The sequence below is a fragment of the Vicugna pacos genome, chromosome 18, assembly GCF_048564905.1.
Source record: "Vicugna pacos chromosome 18, VicPac4, whole genome shotgun sequence".
In the NCBI taxonomy this organism is placed as follows: Eukaryota; Metazoa; Chordata; class Mammalia; order Artiodactyla; family Camelidae; genus Vicugna; species Vicugna pacos.
In genome coordinates, this window is record NC_133004.1 from 14,845,057 (window position 1) to 14,864,604 (window position 19,548).

Below are 19,548 nucleotides of genomic sequence, written 5' to 3' on the forward strand. Positions count from 1 at the left end.
GTCCTGGCTGGCAGATGCAGGCTGGTTGAACAAAGATCAGGGACAAGATAGGAGAGGGCAGTGGTGAAGACAGTGATTCAGGACAGGTGATCTGTGATCCTGAGATAAAGAAAGCATTGAAAAAAATCTATCATTCTGCAACCTACTTCCATTACCCAAAGTTATATTATCAAATCTGTCCACATTCTTAGATACAGATACATTCCAGTGATGCTTAATGCATGTGTATGTATACGGTTATATATGTAGTGCATACTCACTGCAGATAATCTGGGGGAAAAAAACTAAAAGTATGGACAAAAGAAAAAAACATTTCTCACCTTTCAAAAATAGCTATGCTTCATATTTCACTGTCTTTCCATCCAGATACTTCATAAGCTCATCTGTTTTTATATAGCTATGACTATTCTGTATGGATCACTATGTAACCTGCTCTTATCATATGATATGGAAACGTTAAGTATTTTCCAATTATGCTGTTAGACTTCCAAAACATTATTTCAGTGCTTAGGTAGCAGCATAGATGAACCAACAATGGAATAATCAAACAGCACATCTCCTAGGACATGCGTGACTCGACATCAGAGCATGGTGCTAATGGAATGCCCCAGAGCAAGGTGGAACCAAGTGCATTGCCCAGAGGTCTTGATCTTCCTGCAGGAGTTGTTTAAGTAGTCTTTGCTATCAGTTGGGAAGACCCCTGTTTCCTTCCCTTTTAAAGGCATTTCTGAGTTTTGTGGGTGCCTTTTGAGTATGATTTGGTCAAGTAAATAAAGCAAGGTGGATGGCACAAAACGACAAATGTAACCTTGGTGGATTATAGCTTTTAAGACAGCACTACCCTCTGTGTTTGAATAGGACTTTTTCCTGATCAAGGACATTGCTATTTAATAATGTCAACTTTTATGCTTCCTGCCATGTAGGTAGGGAGGGAAAATGTTATGAGTGAGCCCTCATTTGACAGATGACTTGATCAAGAGGCATTAAGTCCATGGACTGAGGCACAGAGTAGACCCCAGGTCTCCTGATTCTTAGCTGAGAAGTTTTCATCAGTAAGGAAAATACCTTTCCCAAGTAAGGAACTCTTCCTTCTTCCCTTTGGTTGCCGACCTCTGTCTGTAATGACAGGATAAAGCAAAACTTTCCTTCTTCTAATAATTTCACATCCTCTTCTCCCATTTTCCAATATGTTTTTATAATTTGATTTAGATCAGATGAGTAAACTGTGGTCTAAAGAGGTTGTATGTGTTATAAACATTTCAAAATATGAGGTGGTAACTCTCATCTGTGTCCTTGGGATATGAATACTACCTAATTAGGAGAAATGGCATGAAGATCAATCCAACAATGAATATAAAGCATTTATCACAGTGCATACCCAACAGTAGTCACTCAATAAATGTTACCTGTCATTGCAATTACTGTCATAATGAAGAACGCTTTCTGCTTTTGTTGTCATGAACCCACTGCGTGTCCTTGGAAAAGCCACTTCCTCATTTTGAGCCTCAATTTCCCATGAAAAAAATAGAAGAAGAGTGTAGATAATGATTGTGAACACATTGTGCAGTACTAATATTCTACCGTCTTGGGATTTTTTTTTTTCTCTACAGCAATTCAACCAATGAGGGCATGAACGTTAAAAAATGCTGCAAGGGTTTCTGCATCGATATCCTAAAGAAGCTTTCCAGGACGGTGAAGTTTACCTATGACCTTTACCTGGTGACTAATGGAAAGCATGGCAAAAAAGTCAACAATGTGTGGAATGGAATGATTGGTGAGGTAAGTCATCTTTTCATCCAGACTTCAGGTCCGAGGTCCTCAGGGATGGTGGGAAGGGTGAGTAAGGATGATTCTCTTTGTGCCTTGTGTCCAGGTGGTCTATCAGCGGGCAGTCATGGCAGTTGGCTCACTCACCATCAACGAAGAACGTTCTGAAGTGGTGGACTTCTCTGTGCCCTTTGTGGAGACAGGGATCAGTGTCATGGTTTCAAGAAGCAACGGCACTGTCTCACCTTCTGCTTTTCTAGGTATGTGGACTTCGTTGACATTGTTGCCTTCCTGTGAGGTATTATAGAATTTTGTTTTGTTTGCTCAAAAGATAGAACCAGATAGGACCTTGTTAAGTTATGTTTAACCACATAAGCATATTGAGAGCATGCTGCATTTGAATTATCCCAATTTCTCCCCAGTTAACATGTTTCATGTATCTCTAACTTAGAAATATCTGCTAAAACTACAACCACCACATATTCAGATACTGGCCTTAATGGTGTAGAATGTAGATTAGTAGATCTGCTGCTTAGAGCCTCGAAAACATTTAAAAAATAAACCTGTCTGTCCAGAGTTAATTTAAATCAGCCCGTAAACTTTTATTTAGCAGCCGCATACCCAGCCTCAATCCCTCACTCGAATGACAGTCATTTATTTACTGGATGTAAGGGGGAAAATAATGATGACTGTGCAGTGGTTTATACCAGTTCCCTGATAAACAAAATGGAAGCAGTCTGAAGAGGACACATGGTTTTAAAATTAATGGAATCATGTTTTAAATGTGACTATCCGTTAAGCTGAATGGTTTATAAGGGAAGAAATTCTTCTTACTCTCCTTTTAACTATTTCATAAATTTATGTTCTTACAGAAAAATTGTTTATTTTTTAAGGCAAGGTGGATCTACTTTTTTCTATCCTCTGGTATTCTTTAGCATTGTAAACATATATGCATTAGGTAGCCTGGCCAGGGTAGTTGAAACTGCATGGAACATAGCCAAGCATTATTTATCTTTTATTTAAAGGAAATCATTGTGTGATTGTTTTGTTATCATACATGGTTTTTGACAATGGCTATCTTGAAGATCATGGAATTCAGATTAACCCCTCCTTGGCATTCCCGTTTCAGTGGGCTTGTCCCAATTTGAGAAGGTTAAGACAGTCTTTTACCCCCTAGAAGGAAAATGCATGAGAGAGAGAGAAAACAGTTTGATTAAGGTCAATTAAATTTCTTACACTTTTCCAAAGACAACAAACAAACAAACAAAAAACAACCTTTGTTTATTAGGGAGCTGGTACTGTAGACTAGAGCCAATTTGTAGACACCAACTCCAAGCCAGTAGTCTTATTCTTCCACTGTCTTCATTTATATGTCATGTTAGCACCCAGTGAAACGTTCTATGCTTCATTCTCCTGAGCGGAAATGTTGACTAACAGGATTTTAGATACTGCCTTACTCACGGAGACATATGGATTTACTCTATTCATTTTTGATAATCCATTTAAGCTGTTGAAATCCTTATTACTCACTGGATTTGATTTTGCACTTGCTTCAATTTTGGTAACCTTTGTTGGAGTAATGTGGACCTTGACAAATACACAACTCATTGCGTTCCTTTTGTGACTGTGTCTGATGAATAATGATGCCCACATCTTAATAAGGAGGCTCAGGATATCATGACAAATGCGACAGACTGATATTGACAACAAGAGCAGAATGTTAATAATTATTGCATATACTCTCACTCATTAGCACACCTAATCATTTTTCCTCATTTCCTATCAGACCCTCTAACAGAGATTTTTGGCCCTGGAGGTTAATTAAGAAAGGATTGGAGGAAGTGAATTCATGGAAGAAATAGAGATCTGTTTCTTACCACAAGTTGTCCACTCATCTCCTTAGTGAGCTAGGGAGAATTTTTTGTCCAGTTCAATCAGAGAGAGAAAAAAAAATACCAATTGACTTGTCTCATAAATATGGGTCACTGATACTGAATCTGGCCTCAACTCAATTTCTGTAGATTTTTATCTTATCTGCATTAGTAGAACATTTCCATAAAAGTCAAGTATTTTTGCTAAATTTAGCTAAACCTCTTTTCCCCTTACTCTTCTACTGTATCTTTAAAAATAAAATAAATTGTAGCCAGAGGAAACTATTTTTAAAGCTGTTTTTACACTGTAGGTTTAATATTTTTCCTAGTCACTAAATTATATCCCTATTTGATTGACTGTGCACCCCCTTATTTATGGTCATTATCTGCAGGTTTTGAAAGTCATAATGAACCATGCTAAGCTACATTTTTCCATTCACTGGCTCAGTCATCTGGAAGAGCCAAACATTCAAAATCTGATTGCATTGCTCTTCATTATTTCCTATTCTCTCTCCTCCGCAAACTCCATTAACTCACATTGGAAACACTTGCAGGTAATGCCTCTGAGATTTTGTGTAAAATGTAACCAGCGACTCTTCAAGGACAGATATGACGTCTCTCACAATATTTCCATTCAGTTAATTCTACAGACTTTCCAAGCAGGCTGGAGACTTTGAGCCAAAGAAATACTGAGCTGAAATCTCTCCCTAGATTGAAGTTCCTTCTTGGACAGATGTTGAATCTGTTTTAAGTCAGTAGATGGTGTAATCCAGAGCTATCTAAAAATATTTCTGGGTTACATCTTAGACACTACAGACAGCAGTTCACCATCATTCTAATGATTTTCTTTGTTGTGGGGTGGGGGGTGTAGTGTCTGAGAACAGCCATCCTTCCTGGCACTCATAGGTACCACTTGCTAAAACCAGAATACTGCAGCAGAATCTCTGCACCATGCTCACAACTCAAGGGACAGATGTTGTCACTTCCAAATGAGAAAATATCTGGGGCCAGTTGCTTCATCAGTTTCCATTTGATTTTCTGAGGAGTTAGTGGCTAGGATTTATCAAGTGCCTAATGAAGTCCACTGCAGGCTTACAGATTCTGACATGTGAATAGAAGAATTCAGTAAAGGTTTCCTCTAATATTTTTAATAATGGCATCATAACCTGCAGAGAAAAGGAGTTATCGGATTAATAAGTGTGCTTGCTTTAAATACGGGTGCCTTTTTCAGGACCGTGGACAGCACACCATCACAACCACCACCACCACCACCAATTTTGACTTTAACCATGGACTCAAACAGCTATTCCATTTAATTTATCGTGTGTATACAGTGTGCATGCACGCCACCAAATGCTTTTCATGTATATGCTCCTTTATTCACTACAGTGATCCTCCTCTGGTAAGACACACTATGCCATTAGTTCACCCAGCTTGACAAATTACTGTAACATCTCTATTCCTGAATATTAAGTAACTTTTAATCTTCTAATTGTTCTTTTATTTTTTCTCTTCCTTTTTGGATATACCTCATTACCAAATTGCTATGATTTTAGGGACATGATATTGTTCGTACTCAAGTCAAATTTAACTAACATAAATTTCAGTTGTAGTCTCATTGATTTTGTAAAGCTCATCCTGTGTTATTTAAATCAAATAAGTTGTGTTGTTACCTGTTGCTTTTTAACATATTTGCACCATCAAAACTGCATTACAAGGTATTCCTTCAAGTTTTTAAATTATCCCATACGGTTAAAGCTTCAGACATACTAGTTCCTCATTATATATTAAGCTTATTAAATTGGAATTTGTGATGACCTCTAGCTATGTTAAGTAGTCACAGACTTGAATAAAAAGGTGGCCTGCTATCAGCCTAGTTCTTTATGATGATTACTAGATTCATTGGAGAAAACAATTTAAAAATAATAAAATATCTACTCTTCAAGAATTATTGGGCTTTTTATATTTTCTTCTCAGAAAATGTTTGCTCAAGGGCACTTTCTTCCCAATGATGCATTCAGATGGAGCTATGTTCATTTAAAATTTTTAGTCTATGTTGATTTTCTAGCAAATCTATGTTATACATGGATAAAATGACTCCATCCAGCTCACTTTCATATCCTCAATCAGTTTGAATAAAAATATTCATTTTACCTAATATCTGTTACCATTCTAAAGTGATCTAAGATTTAGAACCCTGTGTCTTGGCCTGCCCTTCTGAGACATCCACATGAAAATGAACTGATGAAAACTATTTTGGGGGAAATAATCATCTATTCATCTACTACTTCATTGCCTCTACTCTTTAAGTGATGCTTTTTCATTGAATTATTGTGTGAATGTAATATTCTCAAATGACTTCAATTACATCTAAGCCCATTACCAACATCAAAAAATGTTTAAATTGTAAAGATCTCATCTGTCTAGAGGAGAAGGTGAAATGGAGAGAGTGGTAGTAGTGGGGGCAGACTATGACCCTCCAATATTCCTGTCAACCCCATGACTTTATGATCCTTTTCTAGCAGGTTATAATTTTCCCTTTACTTCTGAAATTTTCTGCACATCATCTCTCCAGTATGATAAGATAAAAATGAAAATAAAAATAAAACTCAAGCTGATTTGCAGGAGAGTTATGGTTGACTATTAGAGTCTAGTCTTGTTTCTCCTTAGCTTTGGTCCCCTGGATGATTCTGTCATTATATAGGACCCTGTGGCCTCTTTATTTGCATTCTAACATTCTCCCTTGGTCTTTATCATTCCATTTTGTTTTTATTATCCTTGGCCTGACTTGTAAAACGTCATATGCTTTTCTCTATTTTTATCCTACTATATGCAGCCTTATAAAATACGTCAAATACTGTGTAGAATAGAGAACAGTTTAAATGCGTGAATAAACAATGACTAGCTTCTTTTGAATGACCAGACAGATTCACATCAGAGTAGGTTCCTCAGTGAGTCTGCCAGTGGACCTGTGGGCTTCCTGCTAGTCCTGGTTGTGGGGAGGAGCTAACTGACCGTGTTTCCTTTTTCCTGGCTCCTTTGCCTGCAGAACCATTCAGCGCCTCCGTCTGGGTGATGATGTTCGTGATGCTGCTTATTGTCTCCGCCATTGCAGTCTTTGTGTTTGAGTACTTCAGTCCTGTTGGGTACAACAGAAATTTAGCCAAAGGGAAAGGTGAGACCGCCTTCGTACTTCATGATTGAAAGTTGATGCTATTCAATTTACTTTCAGTGAAGATTTCAGAGTTAGAACATATTGCCCTACCTTGCCCTGCTATACTGTCATATAAATGGTGCTGGGTCATTGCTATTACTTGCAATCCCGTATGTGTATGGGTTATTCACTTCAATGGAAAAGAAGAATAAAACTTAAAAGTGAAACTTTTTTTTACATTTTGCTATAACGTGGAGTTAATAGTCGTTAGGTGAAAACTACTGATACTTGTTGAGAAAGCAAATTTGAAGATTTTCTGCCCATTAATTTTAAACACGTGCATCAAGAACAGTGTTAAAACTGCTAGTGAGTCTCCACTTCAGTTTACGCAAAGAAAATGGTGTTATAGAATCTAGCTTAAGAATATTCTCCAAACTACTGATTCATGCTCTCATTCATTTGATGATAAATATAATTATAAAATGGTGATTTTCCCCAAACAGTTACATTTTCCTCTTGGCAGTGTCCGACCTTAGTGCATCATATTTGATAAAGTGGCAATCAGTAGGTAGAAAATTGAATTGGGAGGTATTCACTGGCTATAAGTTATTAAGAGGCTCCCACCCAAGCCAGTATTCATATATATACAAAAACACATTACACCATTTTGAGTGAATTTTTCTCAATGCACAACACCTTCTAAGTGGGTGGTATCAGAAGAGTGCCAGGACCAAACCTCTTTCTTGAAAAATGACTTGAAACCATGTAATACAGCAGATCTTCAAGATACAGTCATTCAAAACAAGGCACTTTAATTTGCCACATGTTCTTTTTGCTTGGAAGATTTACTATTGGGAACAGCCAACAAACAGGTCATGGGGATCTAGTAGGAATTTAGTTTTGTTGAAATCCCCTCATCTGTTCTTAACCATTGAAAAGTAGTGATTACTACATAAACCACATCCCACCACCCAAACCTAGTAAAAATGCTGTCAATAATCATGTTGTGTTTAAATGGGAGAGTTACCAGCCTTTCACTAAAAGGGCAATGCAACTAACTAGCAAGAGGCTTCCCAACAGAGTGGGTCCTGAGGTAGTTTTCTGTGAGTGATCATGCTGTAGGAGAGTAGATATTTACATTTGCAAAATCAGAGTTTGTGCTGTCTGTGAATTCATGCATTTATTTAATCAATAAATATTTATTGAGTGGGTACAATGTGCCAGGCATTGTACTAGAGCAATGCGATAACATGGTAAATTGGATGGAGATTTCCTGACCCTTGGGGAACTGAGAATTTATTGTGGAGACAACATGTAAACACATAAATGAATAATCACAGATTATAATAAATCTCAAGAAGAAGGAAAAAAAAATAACCCAAAGTGAAGCACTGGGATGTGGGTGCTTCTTAAATAAGATGGTCAAGCAGGGAAGGGCTTTAGGAAGAGATGGCATTTGAGTTGAGACCTGGAGTGTAAGAAGGATTCAATCCTATGAAAAACTGAGAGAAGTATTCCATGTAGAGGGAACAGCACATACAAAGGCCTTGGCATGGAATCGAACTTGATATGCTCAAAAAACAGAAGAGTGTGAGTGAGATAAACAGGTGGTAGAAGATGACATCAGAGGGGTACACTGTTGACTGTGGTAAGCAGTGAAGATTTTTTTCAAAATGCAACAGCAGGGGAGAGGCAGAAGACGAAACCTGTACAATGGGGCAGGTCACTTTCTATGTACCTGTAAGAGTCATTATCTATGAAGGTGATGGGAAGGGTGAGCAGCAGTGGAAGGAGGAAGACCACTTAGGAAGGTGTTCGAGTTTTCTAAGAGAAAGAATTACAGGGGTTTGGACTTGGATGGAGGTAATGGAGGTTGAGATAAGCAGATAGATTTTTAAAATATATCTTGGAAGAGAAAAAATAATGCAGAGGCCATCCTGTGCAATAGTTTCTCCTTTGGCTGAAGCATGCAGTAGAAATGTATCATGAAGGAAGGACTCTAGCCTGCAAGCCCCCTGGTCCTCCCATTACCTGGAGGCTTTTTGTTTTCTGCTCACCTGCACATGGAAACTCCCAGGAAATGACAGCTACTTGTTTCCTGGTACAAAATAATTTTCTGCTACATTTCATTGTCCTTTATGGGGAAAATTATATGGCCCTGTAATAGTGTCCATGAATCAGGGATTCTCGCCTGTCTAGGACAGCTCCCTTGCAACAGCCCAGTTCTGATTCCCAAATAGCTGTCGCTGCTGATCAACATGCATCCCTAATAAAATTAAGTAGTTCATGAAGTTAACTGGATTGACTTTAATTATTTTTTACTAAGAGTTCTCAGCCTCTTGGGAATAAGCCCAGAAGATCATAAAACTAGGCAAAGAGAAAGAGGAGAGTTTGAGATTAAGAATAATGGAATGAATTGCCTTCTCTTTAATGTGTTTTGTGTGGATATTGTAAGCCTGTGTGTGGCCTCTCATGTGCAGAAAGCTTGCTTCCCAGCCAGGCTCCCTGCCCAGAACTTCATAACTTTCATCAATCTGGTTTCACTTCTGCCACTTTATTTATTGCCTACTCTGTGTGCATTGCCAATTGAAGTCTGAGTGGATCATTTTTTCATATCTTCATTTACTTAAATGACATAAAAATTAACCTTCTGTTAAAGGAAGACCCTTTTCCCATGAGATGAGGGCATAAATTGATTTTTTTCCCTTGCACAAAAAGACTTGAAAGCCTTAACATGTGTGGTTTACAGCCTGAATATTCCCTTCCCTAATAAATTTTGGCATATTGTTCTGCCACTTTAGTTAAGTCTGTTACAAGGAACACTTAAGAATCTTAGAAGGGATACATAGCTGTTGCAAAGAGACACTGAGGGAGAAAAAATGCTATGATATCAGACTTCATTTTCCATGACCCTGCAACCAAATGTCTTCCATCTGTGAAGTGTTGGAAGAATTAAGCTCTATTGTTCTCTTCTTAATGTCTCCATTTGGAGAGTGTTTTAGTTTGGTTTGATTCCTATATTGTGCACATTTTACATCTGAGTTTGAACAGGAGCAGTTGCTAGGGACAATTGGAGTAGAATATCAAACATTAGTCCCTCTGAATTGCATGATTTTTATATGATGGCACATCCAATGAATACTGAAGCAGCCCCCACACACGTATTTTTTGTAAGGCTCTCTTTACATTTCTTAAGGAGATTGGTTCTCCCAAGTGGAAATCAAATCCACATTTAAAACAGGTCATAGCACTGCTTCTCATTCAAACCCACATTGTGCATAACGATTTCCCCTTCCTTCCTTCCTTTCTTGCTTGCTTCCTTCCTTCTTTCCTTCCTTTCTTTCTCTTAAGAAATGTGGCAAAAAGCCAGCTAGATAGAAATGTGGGAAGAATGCTAATGTTTAAAGAAAAGAGGACTCATTGTGGCTGTGGTTCTGGGGCAGTGATGGGACACACTATGATGTAATTCCATCTTCTGGCAACCTTCAGTGATGCTGGTGGCCACCGCATAATTATCAGACGCTCACAAGTGTACATTTTGAGAAAGTGCTGAGAATGTCCTTTCTGTCGCTTGCAGCACCCCATGGGCCTTCTTTTACAATTGGGAAAGCTATATGGCTCCTTTGGGGCCTGGTGTTCAACAACTCCGTGCCTGTCCAGAACCCTAAAGGGACCACCAGCAAGATCATGGTCTCCGTGTGGGCCTTCTTTGCTGTCATATTCCTGGCAAGCTACACAGCCAATCTGGCTGCTTTCATGATCCAGGAGGAGTTTGTGGACCAAGTGACTGGCCTCAGTGACAAAAAGGTAAGGCCACCTTTCTTTCACCCCTGCCTGAGGAGGTCGATCTTAAATGTCCTCCGCTCAAACGAAGTGATTCAGGTTGACCTTAAGTGCTCTCCCCTACCATCCAAACCCACCAAGTCTAAAGTACAAAGCCAGAGGATTTTTTTTTCCTTCTTAACTCAAATTGGCATATTTTTAAAGCTTTAGGAGCAGAATTCTCCTAAGTCTTAAAGAGCCCAGATTTAATTTGGAAGCACAGTTTCCCACCATGGTCATTTCTCACATTTATCCAGGCTTGTTCATGGTGCTTCCTGAGGCTCTGGGACTCAGGGTAGAGGTTAGGCTGGAGCTCACCTTGTCAAGAAGGAAGTATGATGTTGGAGAAGAGCCACCTGCCTTGGAGGAGGAGAAACTTGGGGTGGGGGGGTGCTCCAGGCTACAGGGACCTCCTAGTTCTGTGACTTTGTGTGAGTCTCATATACTCCACACCCTGGATTCATCCTCTATGACATGGAAACAGAAGTCATCTCTAAGCCTTTCCCGGAGACAAAACCGACAGCTCCTTTTTATCATGTACCCCATCAGCCCCATCACCGATCCACCTGAAACTTCTTCAAGGCATAGGAAAGGAGCAGAGAGCTTTCTCATTTCCCACTGGTTCCTTTGACCCAGACACGTCTCCAGCCTTCCCTCGAGGGGCTGTGCTTCCTGCATCACTGAGACAGGAGTGGTAGCACCTGCTCTCTCCCTCCCCCACTGCAGTGCATCCAGGGTAACTATTCAGAAATGTATGTGGAGGGAGAAAAGAGGTAAACTGGGTACATCCTTCTATCGAAATTGCCACGTCAGGAAACAAATCCTGACTTGCTAAGTTCAGCAGTGTAGGGATAGCAGCATGGCAAAGATTTTCTGTCTTGTGTGTTTGGATAATTTGTCTCTTTATAAAATCTCACTAGCATGTCTTGTTGACATCAGTCTGCCTATATCCTTTTGGCATTCATCAGCCAACTGCTGAATAGAAAATCAGTCCATGAAAAGCCTTCACAGCTTATCCGTGACTTACATTCTAGTTGAAAGAGATACAGAGAGGTTTGTCATCAGAGGCATGGTGAGGGGTTGGGTGAGTCACCTTTACAAAAGCACCATCTTCCTTGTGACTGGTTGGCTCCTCTCTGATGACTCCACATTGCACTTGAGTAAATGCCAGTCTCTATGTCATGGCGATAAAGCCCAGAATTATCTGGCCCATCCCCATATGTTCCCTCCCTCTCACTCACTGAGGCCCCCTCTCTGCTCCTTAAACACTCCAAGGGTATTTCCAACCACAGTGCCCTTGCACTTGCTATGTCCTCTGCCCCCTTTATTCTCATTACTGGCTCCTCCTGAACTTTCTGGTCTTAGGGAAAATATCACCTCTTGGGAGAGTCCTCCTGGTCACTCCGGTGAGCTTGGTAGCCTGCGCTTGTGCTCCCATGGAACTGAAATTCCAGTAGGAAGAAATAAATGACACATGAGTAAATGTAATGGAGAAGAAAATTCCAGGCAGGAGTAAGTGCTATACAGGAGATAAAACTGATGAGATTAAAGTTGACTTGGGGGAAGGGGATCTCAGAGTTACCTGGCATTTAGTGGATGCTCAGGACACACTTGTTGATGGGATGAGAAACGCATGCTGTGTTGGACGCTGCAGGCAGCCCACCTGGGTCTCCTAGGATCTCCTTCCCAGCTGTGTGTGCCCAGCCCCACCTGCAGACAAAGGCTCATACTAGGGATCTTCAGAGGATGATTGCCTTGGCGCACTGAAATGGTGAATGCCTGGATGTTCTCATTTCCTCCAAATCTTTCAGTTGCCTGTAACCAATGGCTCACCAGTGTGAGAGGACAAAAGCCCGGCTCTCTGTTACTTCTAGGCAAACTCCGAGGTGCAGTTTACTCTCCAGAGCTCCCCATGGGATCAGGCAGAGGCCAAGACTTTGCCCATAGTCACACTTTTTTTGGTTGGCTTCCTCTGCTTCTCTAAGCTCCTTCCCCCATTTCCTTCCTGGTTTCTCCTGGAGCCCTTCCTTAGTGAATCATGTTCACCGAAGTCCTTGGCTCACCTAAAGCATACGGCATCTAGGAGGCAGCAGATAAAGCCCCATACTCAGAGGCAGGGAAGCTGGGTTCCTTTCCCTCCCTGCCACATTCTAGCTGTGTGATGCCTTTATATTCACGTAACCTTGCTGTGCCTCTTAGTTCCTCTGTGAAAATTTGGGAATCATAGTTGGAGTGAGGATGAAAAGAGGCTGCAAATATGAATGTGCCTGGTAGCCTGTAAAATCCTCTACAGATGCAAAGCACTGCTGTGTGATTCCATCACATTGTGGGAGCAAAAGTCTAATTCCTAGAAGTGACTGGAGGTGTGGTAGAAGCAGTGGGAGACCATGTTCTGGATGAGAAGATTTCTCAAGAAGAGTAATTTGCTGCATATTTTGCTTTTTGTTGCTATTTTCAATGGCAAGGGGGGAAAAATCCCTTGCTACCTAGTTTTGGGTCTGATAGCACGATGCTTGTGGGAAAACGAATTAGAACCACTAATAACTTGACTGACCTTCTCTGACTTGGAAACACCTAGTAACAGATACCACCTTGTGAGACACAGCTCAGTTTCCACGCTCAGAACACTAGGCAAGCAGATAGCTTTTTTAATTAAATGTTTGATACAATTAGATAAACAGCAAAATTTCTGGAGTAAATAAGCTAAATGCTCCCAGAAGATTAATAGCAGATGCAACAAGAAAGGATGCAAAATAAAAATCTATATTGAATCGGTTTATTTTAATACTGTACACAAGTGGGTTTTTTGTCTTTTTTTTTTTTTTTTGTCATGAATACCTGTGTGACAACTCAGGCAATACTTGTAAGCCATTTGCAGTATTAGTGCTTGCTGTGAAAAAGAAGGACTTCTGGGGCCCGTGCTGTGCTCTGAGGAGCTTGGGGTGAACTTCTAAGTAGGTGAATTCATGAGTAGATGTTCCCCTAAGAATTATTAAAGAAAGTTGTAAGGCTGGTGGGGACCCTTTCCAAAATGTTGAGAATCACTATGGTAGGAGAAATCCATCTCTGGGAGGCAGATTATGTAATGGGAAAAGCAACATGGTATTTGGGGTCAAATGGACCTGGTTCAAATCCTGACCCTGCCATATAATGGTTGTATGTCCTTCAGTATGTCGATAGCCCCAAGACTTAACTTCCTAACAGAGGTGGGTTTTAGTCCCATTCTGGTGAGGTTGATATGAGGAGTAGGCATAATCCTCACACCGTGCCTGGCACATGGTGGATAATCCTATGATAAAAGTCATTTCTTTCCTCAACCCTCCTCCCTCTCCCATTGCTCCTCCCCACTCCTCCTCTTCATCTCCCTCCTTCCTTTCCTCATTACCATCATCATGGCCCAGTTCAAATCCTTCCTCTCTTACTTCTGAGGTCTGAAGCATTACTGCACTGAGCTGGCCTTTTGTGAAAACGATGGCGGGAGTCCGGGGAGCATCCCTCGTGAACGAGCCCACGCCTGTGGTCTCGTGGGGTTGTGCTGGGTGATCCTCATCCACCAAACTTATTGACTGAATGGAGGCCTCCCTCCCAGCCTCTCCTTCCTCTTAAGGGCCATGGCTGTTTGATGCCACATCCAGAAGCAGGTGGAGCTCACCATTGGGAGAAGACCTTATGAGAAATAGGAGTGCCAACAACCAGACATTCCTTATTTATATCCACAGAAGACGGATATTTTTAATAAGTGTGTAGTTTTTGGTTCATAAGAAGAACAGAGAAGTGTCCTGATTAATTGCCACATTTTTCCTTAAAGTTTTACTTCTCAGACCAGCAGCTCTAGTTCCTCTGTCATAAAGCACTTGCCATGACTTAGTCACTGGAATGACTCTCAGACCTGTCCACATACTGAACGGCAAATAAATTTAGAATATAAGCCTCTGATCTTTTGCTCCCTAAATGGGAGGGAATCTGGCTCCTTTATTTGGCTAAAATCATGCTGGTGATGAGGTGATGTGTATCTAGTCTTAGGGCATGCCAGGTGTTCTTTCTTTTTTTTTTTTAAACTTTTTTTTATTGAGTTATAGTCATTTTACAATTTTGTGTTGAATTCCAGCATAGAGCACAATTTTTCAGTTATACATGAACATACATATATGCATTGTCACATGCCAGGCGTTCTTTCAAACACTGTATGGTTAAATGCAAAAGCAATCCCCAATTTACAGATACAGAAACTGAGGCTCAGAGAGCATAAGCGACTGCCCCAAATGAGTCAGTTCCAAAGTGGCAGCAGAAAAGCCCTCTAAGCCAAAGGCCAGGTGAAGTCAGTTAATATGAACCAGGAGGGCAGCCTTGAGAAAGAGGAGCTGGGAGGAGTTCTGACTCTGGGCTGCCTGATCGTGTTGCTCTGTGGTCCTGCTGACAGCAGAGACCTCTCACCACCCCTCTCCGGGCTGGAGCCCACGTCGTTTCTTCCTGCCTGCACACGGAACTCTCTAGGAGAAAGTTGCACTAGAAGTCATTCCTGTAAGAAACACAGAGTGTGTCCTCGATGCTAGGCCCTGGGGTCCCAGAGATGAGCCATCCTTGCCCCTAACTATTTTTCACACTGTAATTGAGCCTCTGTAGGGAGTCATGAAATTAACTTAAGGGCTGTGACCATTCAACAAGTAGAACATCACGAACAACATCACATGTAGAAAGAGTAAGTTCTGGCACATGATACATGTGTGTGTATAGGGTAGGAGGGGGAAACTATATTGTGAGTCCTGCTTTTAAAAGTTTGACAGCCTTTAGTTTAGCGGGAAAGGTTCCGGGATCTGGGTGCTGGGCTGAACTGAGTGTGGGTGATGATGGTACAATCAAGGCCCAAGAAGGGTGGAGATTCATCACTGAGGCTGAGTCTCTGTCTCTATCGCTGTGCAAACCTGAAGGCAGGGAAGAAAGGGGATCTAAAAGAGCTATGTGGTTCCTCTGCTACAGATGATGAGTGAAGGGAAAGGCAGTTAGGCAAATAGGCCATCAGATGTCTTGGGAGATTGGGAGCGGCTGCTACAATGACTGGATTTGTGAACAGCGCCGCTGTCTCTGTGCCCCAGAGCAGACAGCTGCCGGGCAGACGAGCCTGGGCTGGTGCCTCCGCCTCTCTGGGTGATGAGTTGAGGTGCTGCTTGGCAAAGTGAGTGCAAAGAGCCTTTCGCTGTCCAGGCTTACGTGCTGAAACACACACAGGCACATTCTCACACATTCCCAGTCCAAGGCACCCAGCCGGAGGCTCTCATCTGGACGATGTATGGCCGCTTCCCCCAAATCCGGTGGTGGCTGCTTATTAGGAAGCAGCATGCCTAATTTAAGGGGAATGATTTTCAACTGGAAATTTTAATTAACAGTGAAATAAAGTGTGAGTCTGGAAAGAAGAATGTTTGTGACCGGTCTGACTCTTGGGTAAACTTGGACGCTTTCTCCAGCAGTTCTCAGGTCCGTGGAAGACATGCTGGCCTGGAAATCAGGGAGACGTCTGGATTCCAGCCCTGGTTCTGCCAGAGATTTACTGGGTGCCCTTCCCAAGAGAAGAGGTCACTAGTGATGTCTCTGAGGAATGATAAGAGTGCAGACCTGAGGTTTGAAATCCAGGGCCTGGCTATTTGCAAGGAGTGTAATCTTAAGCGGGTCATATAACTTCTCTGAGCCTCAGTTTCCTCATCTGTAATGTGGCGCATGGAAGATTAGCTACCGTGCAGAACTGTTGTGAGTATTAAATGAACCAACACTTGTCAAGCTCTGGGCACAGTGCTGGCCCCAAGCAAGTCCTCAAAAAGCATTCATCATTGCTGTCATTACTTTCTAGTTCTAGACTTCCGTATTTCGTTGGAAAATGAGGCCCAGGTGACTCTGTGCCCATGGTGATGGTAGAAACGAAAAGTAAGAACAGTTTTATCTTTGGGAGCCCGCTCTCTCTTCCAAGCGCTATGCTAGTGAACTGACAAGCATTAGCATTTTAGATCTGCCCTCTGGGGGAGTCCTGACATGCTGCCCACTCTGCAGATGGAAGTAAGTGGAGGCGGTGGGAAGTGAAGTGCCTTCTCTGCAGTCCCGCAGTCTGTGTGTGATGGAGCCCGAGTCTGTAACCTGAGAACCTGAGCTCACACTTGTAGCTATTGCCTTGTGCTGCCCTCTCAATTTTAATGGTGTTTCTGAGACTCAGACCCAGCTCTCTGGACTCCTCCTCTGATTGGGTTGATCGAATGTCAGGGAGAAGGGAGACTTTTCTCTACCCTTCTAGGTTCTTCTTCCCGATCTATGAATTAAATTGACTTGAGACAGATTAACAGGAGAAAATCTAATTTAATTTCATGTGTAAGGGAACCCCACCTACATGAGAGATTCAGCAACAGACAGATAACATGAGGTCTATGTGCCACCCTGAGCTCAGGAATAGGGTAGGGGGCTGGGGCTTCAGAGGGGAGGAGGGTAATTCACAGGATGATAAGAAGAGCAGAGGTTCAGTAATTAAACGTCTACCTGTCATAGGTCATGAAATGTTATTTCTGGTAATAACATAATAGGCAAGGCCCCCAGTTTAATTCTTTAAGGGAGTGGGAAGAGTTTCTCTTGAGCCCACAAGATCTCGATTACCTTCAGCTCAAAATAATTCACGTGCCAAAGTGGCACATCTCCGGGAGGCCTGTTCTGAACCCCTTTACAGACGGTATCAGCCAATCAGGGGAGCCCAGTGGAGCAGGGACAGTGAGACTTTATGGAGGCTCAGGAGCCATACAACACATAGGCACTTCCAGGAGGCTAATGGTTAGCATGGACTTCAGCTCAACGGATGCTCATGGACCCTTTCATTGTGCCTGGAATGTGTTGTGCTGCCCAGTAAGTGTGGCCTGCATGCATGCGTGAATGAATGAACAGTGGATGGAGAATGAGTGAATGACAACATAGAGTCATTGTAAGGGGAGAAAAGTGATTTCCCCTCTACCCTTCCAGGTTCTTGCTGGAGACCCCCTGTAATAAAAGACAGATTAACAGGAGAAAAATGAAAAGAAGTTTGATAATGTGCGCACCTCCTGTGTATATGGGAGGGACCAGGGAAAACTAACCCCCCGACATAGCCCAAACCTCCGTTTAAATACTATCTTCAGCTGAAGACAAAAGAAAGATGTAGGTGGGTGGGGGTGGGGAAGCTGGGGAGGAAGGGCCAGTTCTGGGAGATGACCAGGAAAAGCACAGTGAACAAGGGAATGGCTGTGATGCCAATTTAAGTCACTGCCTTCCCCGCTAATAAGAGGTTGTAGAGATTTCGTCATCTTGCTCTTCCAGAGACAGAGAGGAAGACACCCTTACAAATGTAAGCTTTTGTCTCTTCCAAAACGGGTAACTTCTACTTAATTTTCAGAACTTCTCCTTTTTCTTAAAAAATAACCAGCCCCCAAATAATCCATATGCCAAAGAGGCATATTTGGGGGGTGGCAGATTCTGCTCCCCTTGGTCATTTTCTGGGTGAGGTGAAGGTCACTGTAAACGGAGTTCAGAGAAGAGAGTGATTGGTGAGGATCACAGAAATTTTCATGGTACAATGGACAAATGAACTGAACTGAAGCCACACCTTCATTCCAGCTCAACCAGCACTTCCTGAGTGCTGCCTGTGTGCCTCCCACTAGGCTGGTCTCTATAATGGGGCTGAAAAATTCAATCCAACAAGTATCTATTGTGCACCCAGCCAGGCCCAATGCTGGGCACTGGGAAATAGCAAGGAGCAGGACAGACAATGCCTCTAACTTTGTGGAGCTCACAGACCAGGGAAGATGTGCCTAAGTGGAAAGGAAGCACAAAAACGAATGGGTTTTTTGGTTTGCTTTGTTGTTGCTGTTGTGTTGTTTGCTGTCCTGTGCTGATGCACGCACATGCTGAATTCCTGACACTACGCGGACTGGTGGCTGACTCTTCCTCCTTCTCCTCCTTCTTTCTCTCTTTCTCTTCAGTTTCAGAGACCACACGACTATTCCCCGCCCTTTCGGTTTGGCACGGTGCCCAATGGCAGTACGGAGAGAAACATTCGGAACAACTACCCTTACATGCATCAGTACATGACCAAATTCAATCAGAAGGGAGTCGAAGACGCCTTGGTCAGCTTGAAAACAGGGTAAGGATGGTGGTTTCCTCTGCTCCGCAGGCCTGGCCATCGACATGCCTTACAGAAAATGACCCAGCCCACCTCGCTTGGTGCTTGTCTGCACCCGCTGTCTGCTGTGTGTTCTGGGGAGCTGCTGGTCAAGGAGGTCGCCAGTTGGGGGCTACTTTTGTTAATCTGAGAAGCATCCCAGGCTTCCTTCTGAGTTGTGTTAAGAAAAAGCAAATCCAGGGCACTTTGAAATGCAGAGAACCAGGGGTTTTCTTAAATGGATAAAGAGGTTGGTCCAACTCCGTGGGATAGTTTAGCCAAATAGGAAGATCTGGGGAGATGGAGTTTATTTAAAGTGACAAAAACAAAGAACTATAGGTTTTCATCTGATTTTAGGTAGGAATTTATGGGGGGTAGCTTTCTGTGAAAACTAATAGTATCACGTTGAAGAGGGACAGAGGGGAAATGTGGAGAGAAAAGCAGTGAGAACTCAGCGTCTCTGAAGGCAGAGCTAACGTTCCCATCCACCTGTCGGCATTGTGGAGGGGGCATATGTGAAATGACCGAAGCTGTGAACAGAAGACCGGATTTAGGACCTTGGACAGTTACTCAGTAGCTCTCAGCCTCATATGCAGAGTGGGAATAATGATAGGACCTAATTCATAGGGGTTTTATGAGTATTAAGAGAGAAAATTTGGGGAGAGCGTTTCAGACAGTGCCTGGCACAGAGTTAGGACCTAATGGCTAGTGGTGTTATTTGGTGTCAAGGTTAAATTCTATTCCGTGGACTCTTCAACTTTTTGAAAAGTCAG

The 19,548-nt window shown here is 42.2% G+C and overlaps 1 protein-coding gene across 5 annotated transcripts in view; it reads left to right on the top strand.

Moving 5' to 3' along the window:
* Nucleotides 1–19,548, top strand: part of GRIN2A (glutamate ionotropic receptor NMDA type subunit 2A) — a 420,782-nt gene that overhangs the window by 337,639 nt on the left and 63,595 nt on the right. For all 5 annotated transcript variants that reach the window (XR_012061040.1, XM_072942222.1, XM_072942225.1 and 2 more), the window contains 5 exons: nt 1,611–1,779; nt 1,874–2,027; nt 6,688–6,813; nt 10,370–10,599; nt 18,597–18,757. Coding sequence is in view for 4 of the 5 variants with exons in the window: in XM_072942222.1 (XP_072798323.1) it covers nt 1,611–1,779; nt 1,874–2,027; nt 6,688–6,813; nt 10,370–10,599; nt 18,597–18,757 (840 nt within the window). In the remaining variant the exon portion in view is untranslated. The remainder of the gene's footprint in view (nt 1–1,610; nt 1,780–1,873; nt 2,028–6,687; nt 6,814–10,369; nt 10,600–18,596; nt 18,758–19,548) is intronic.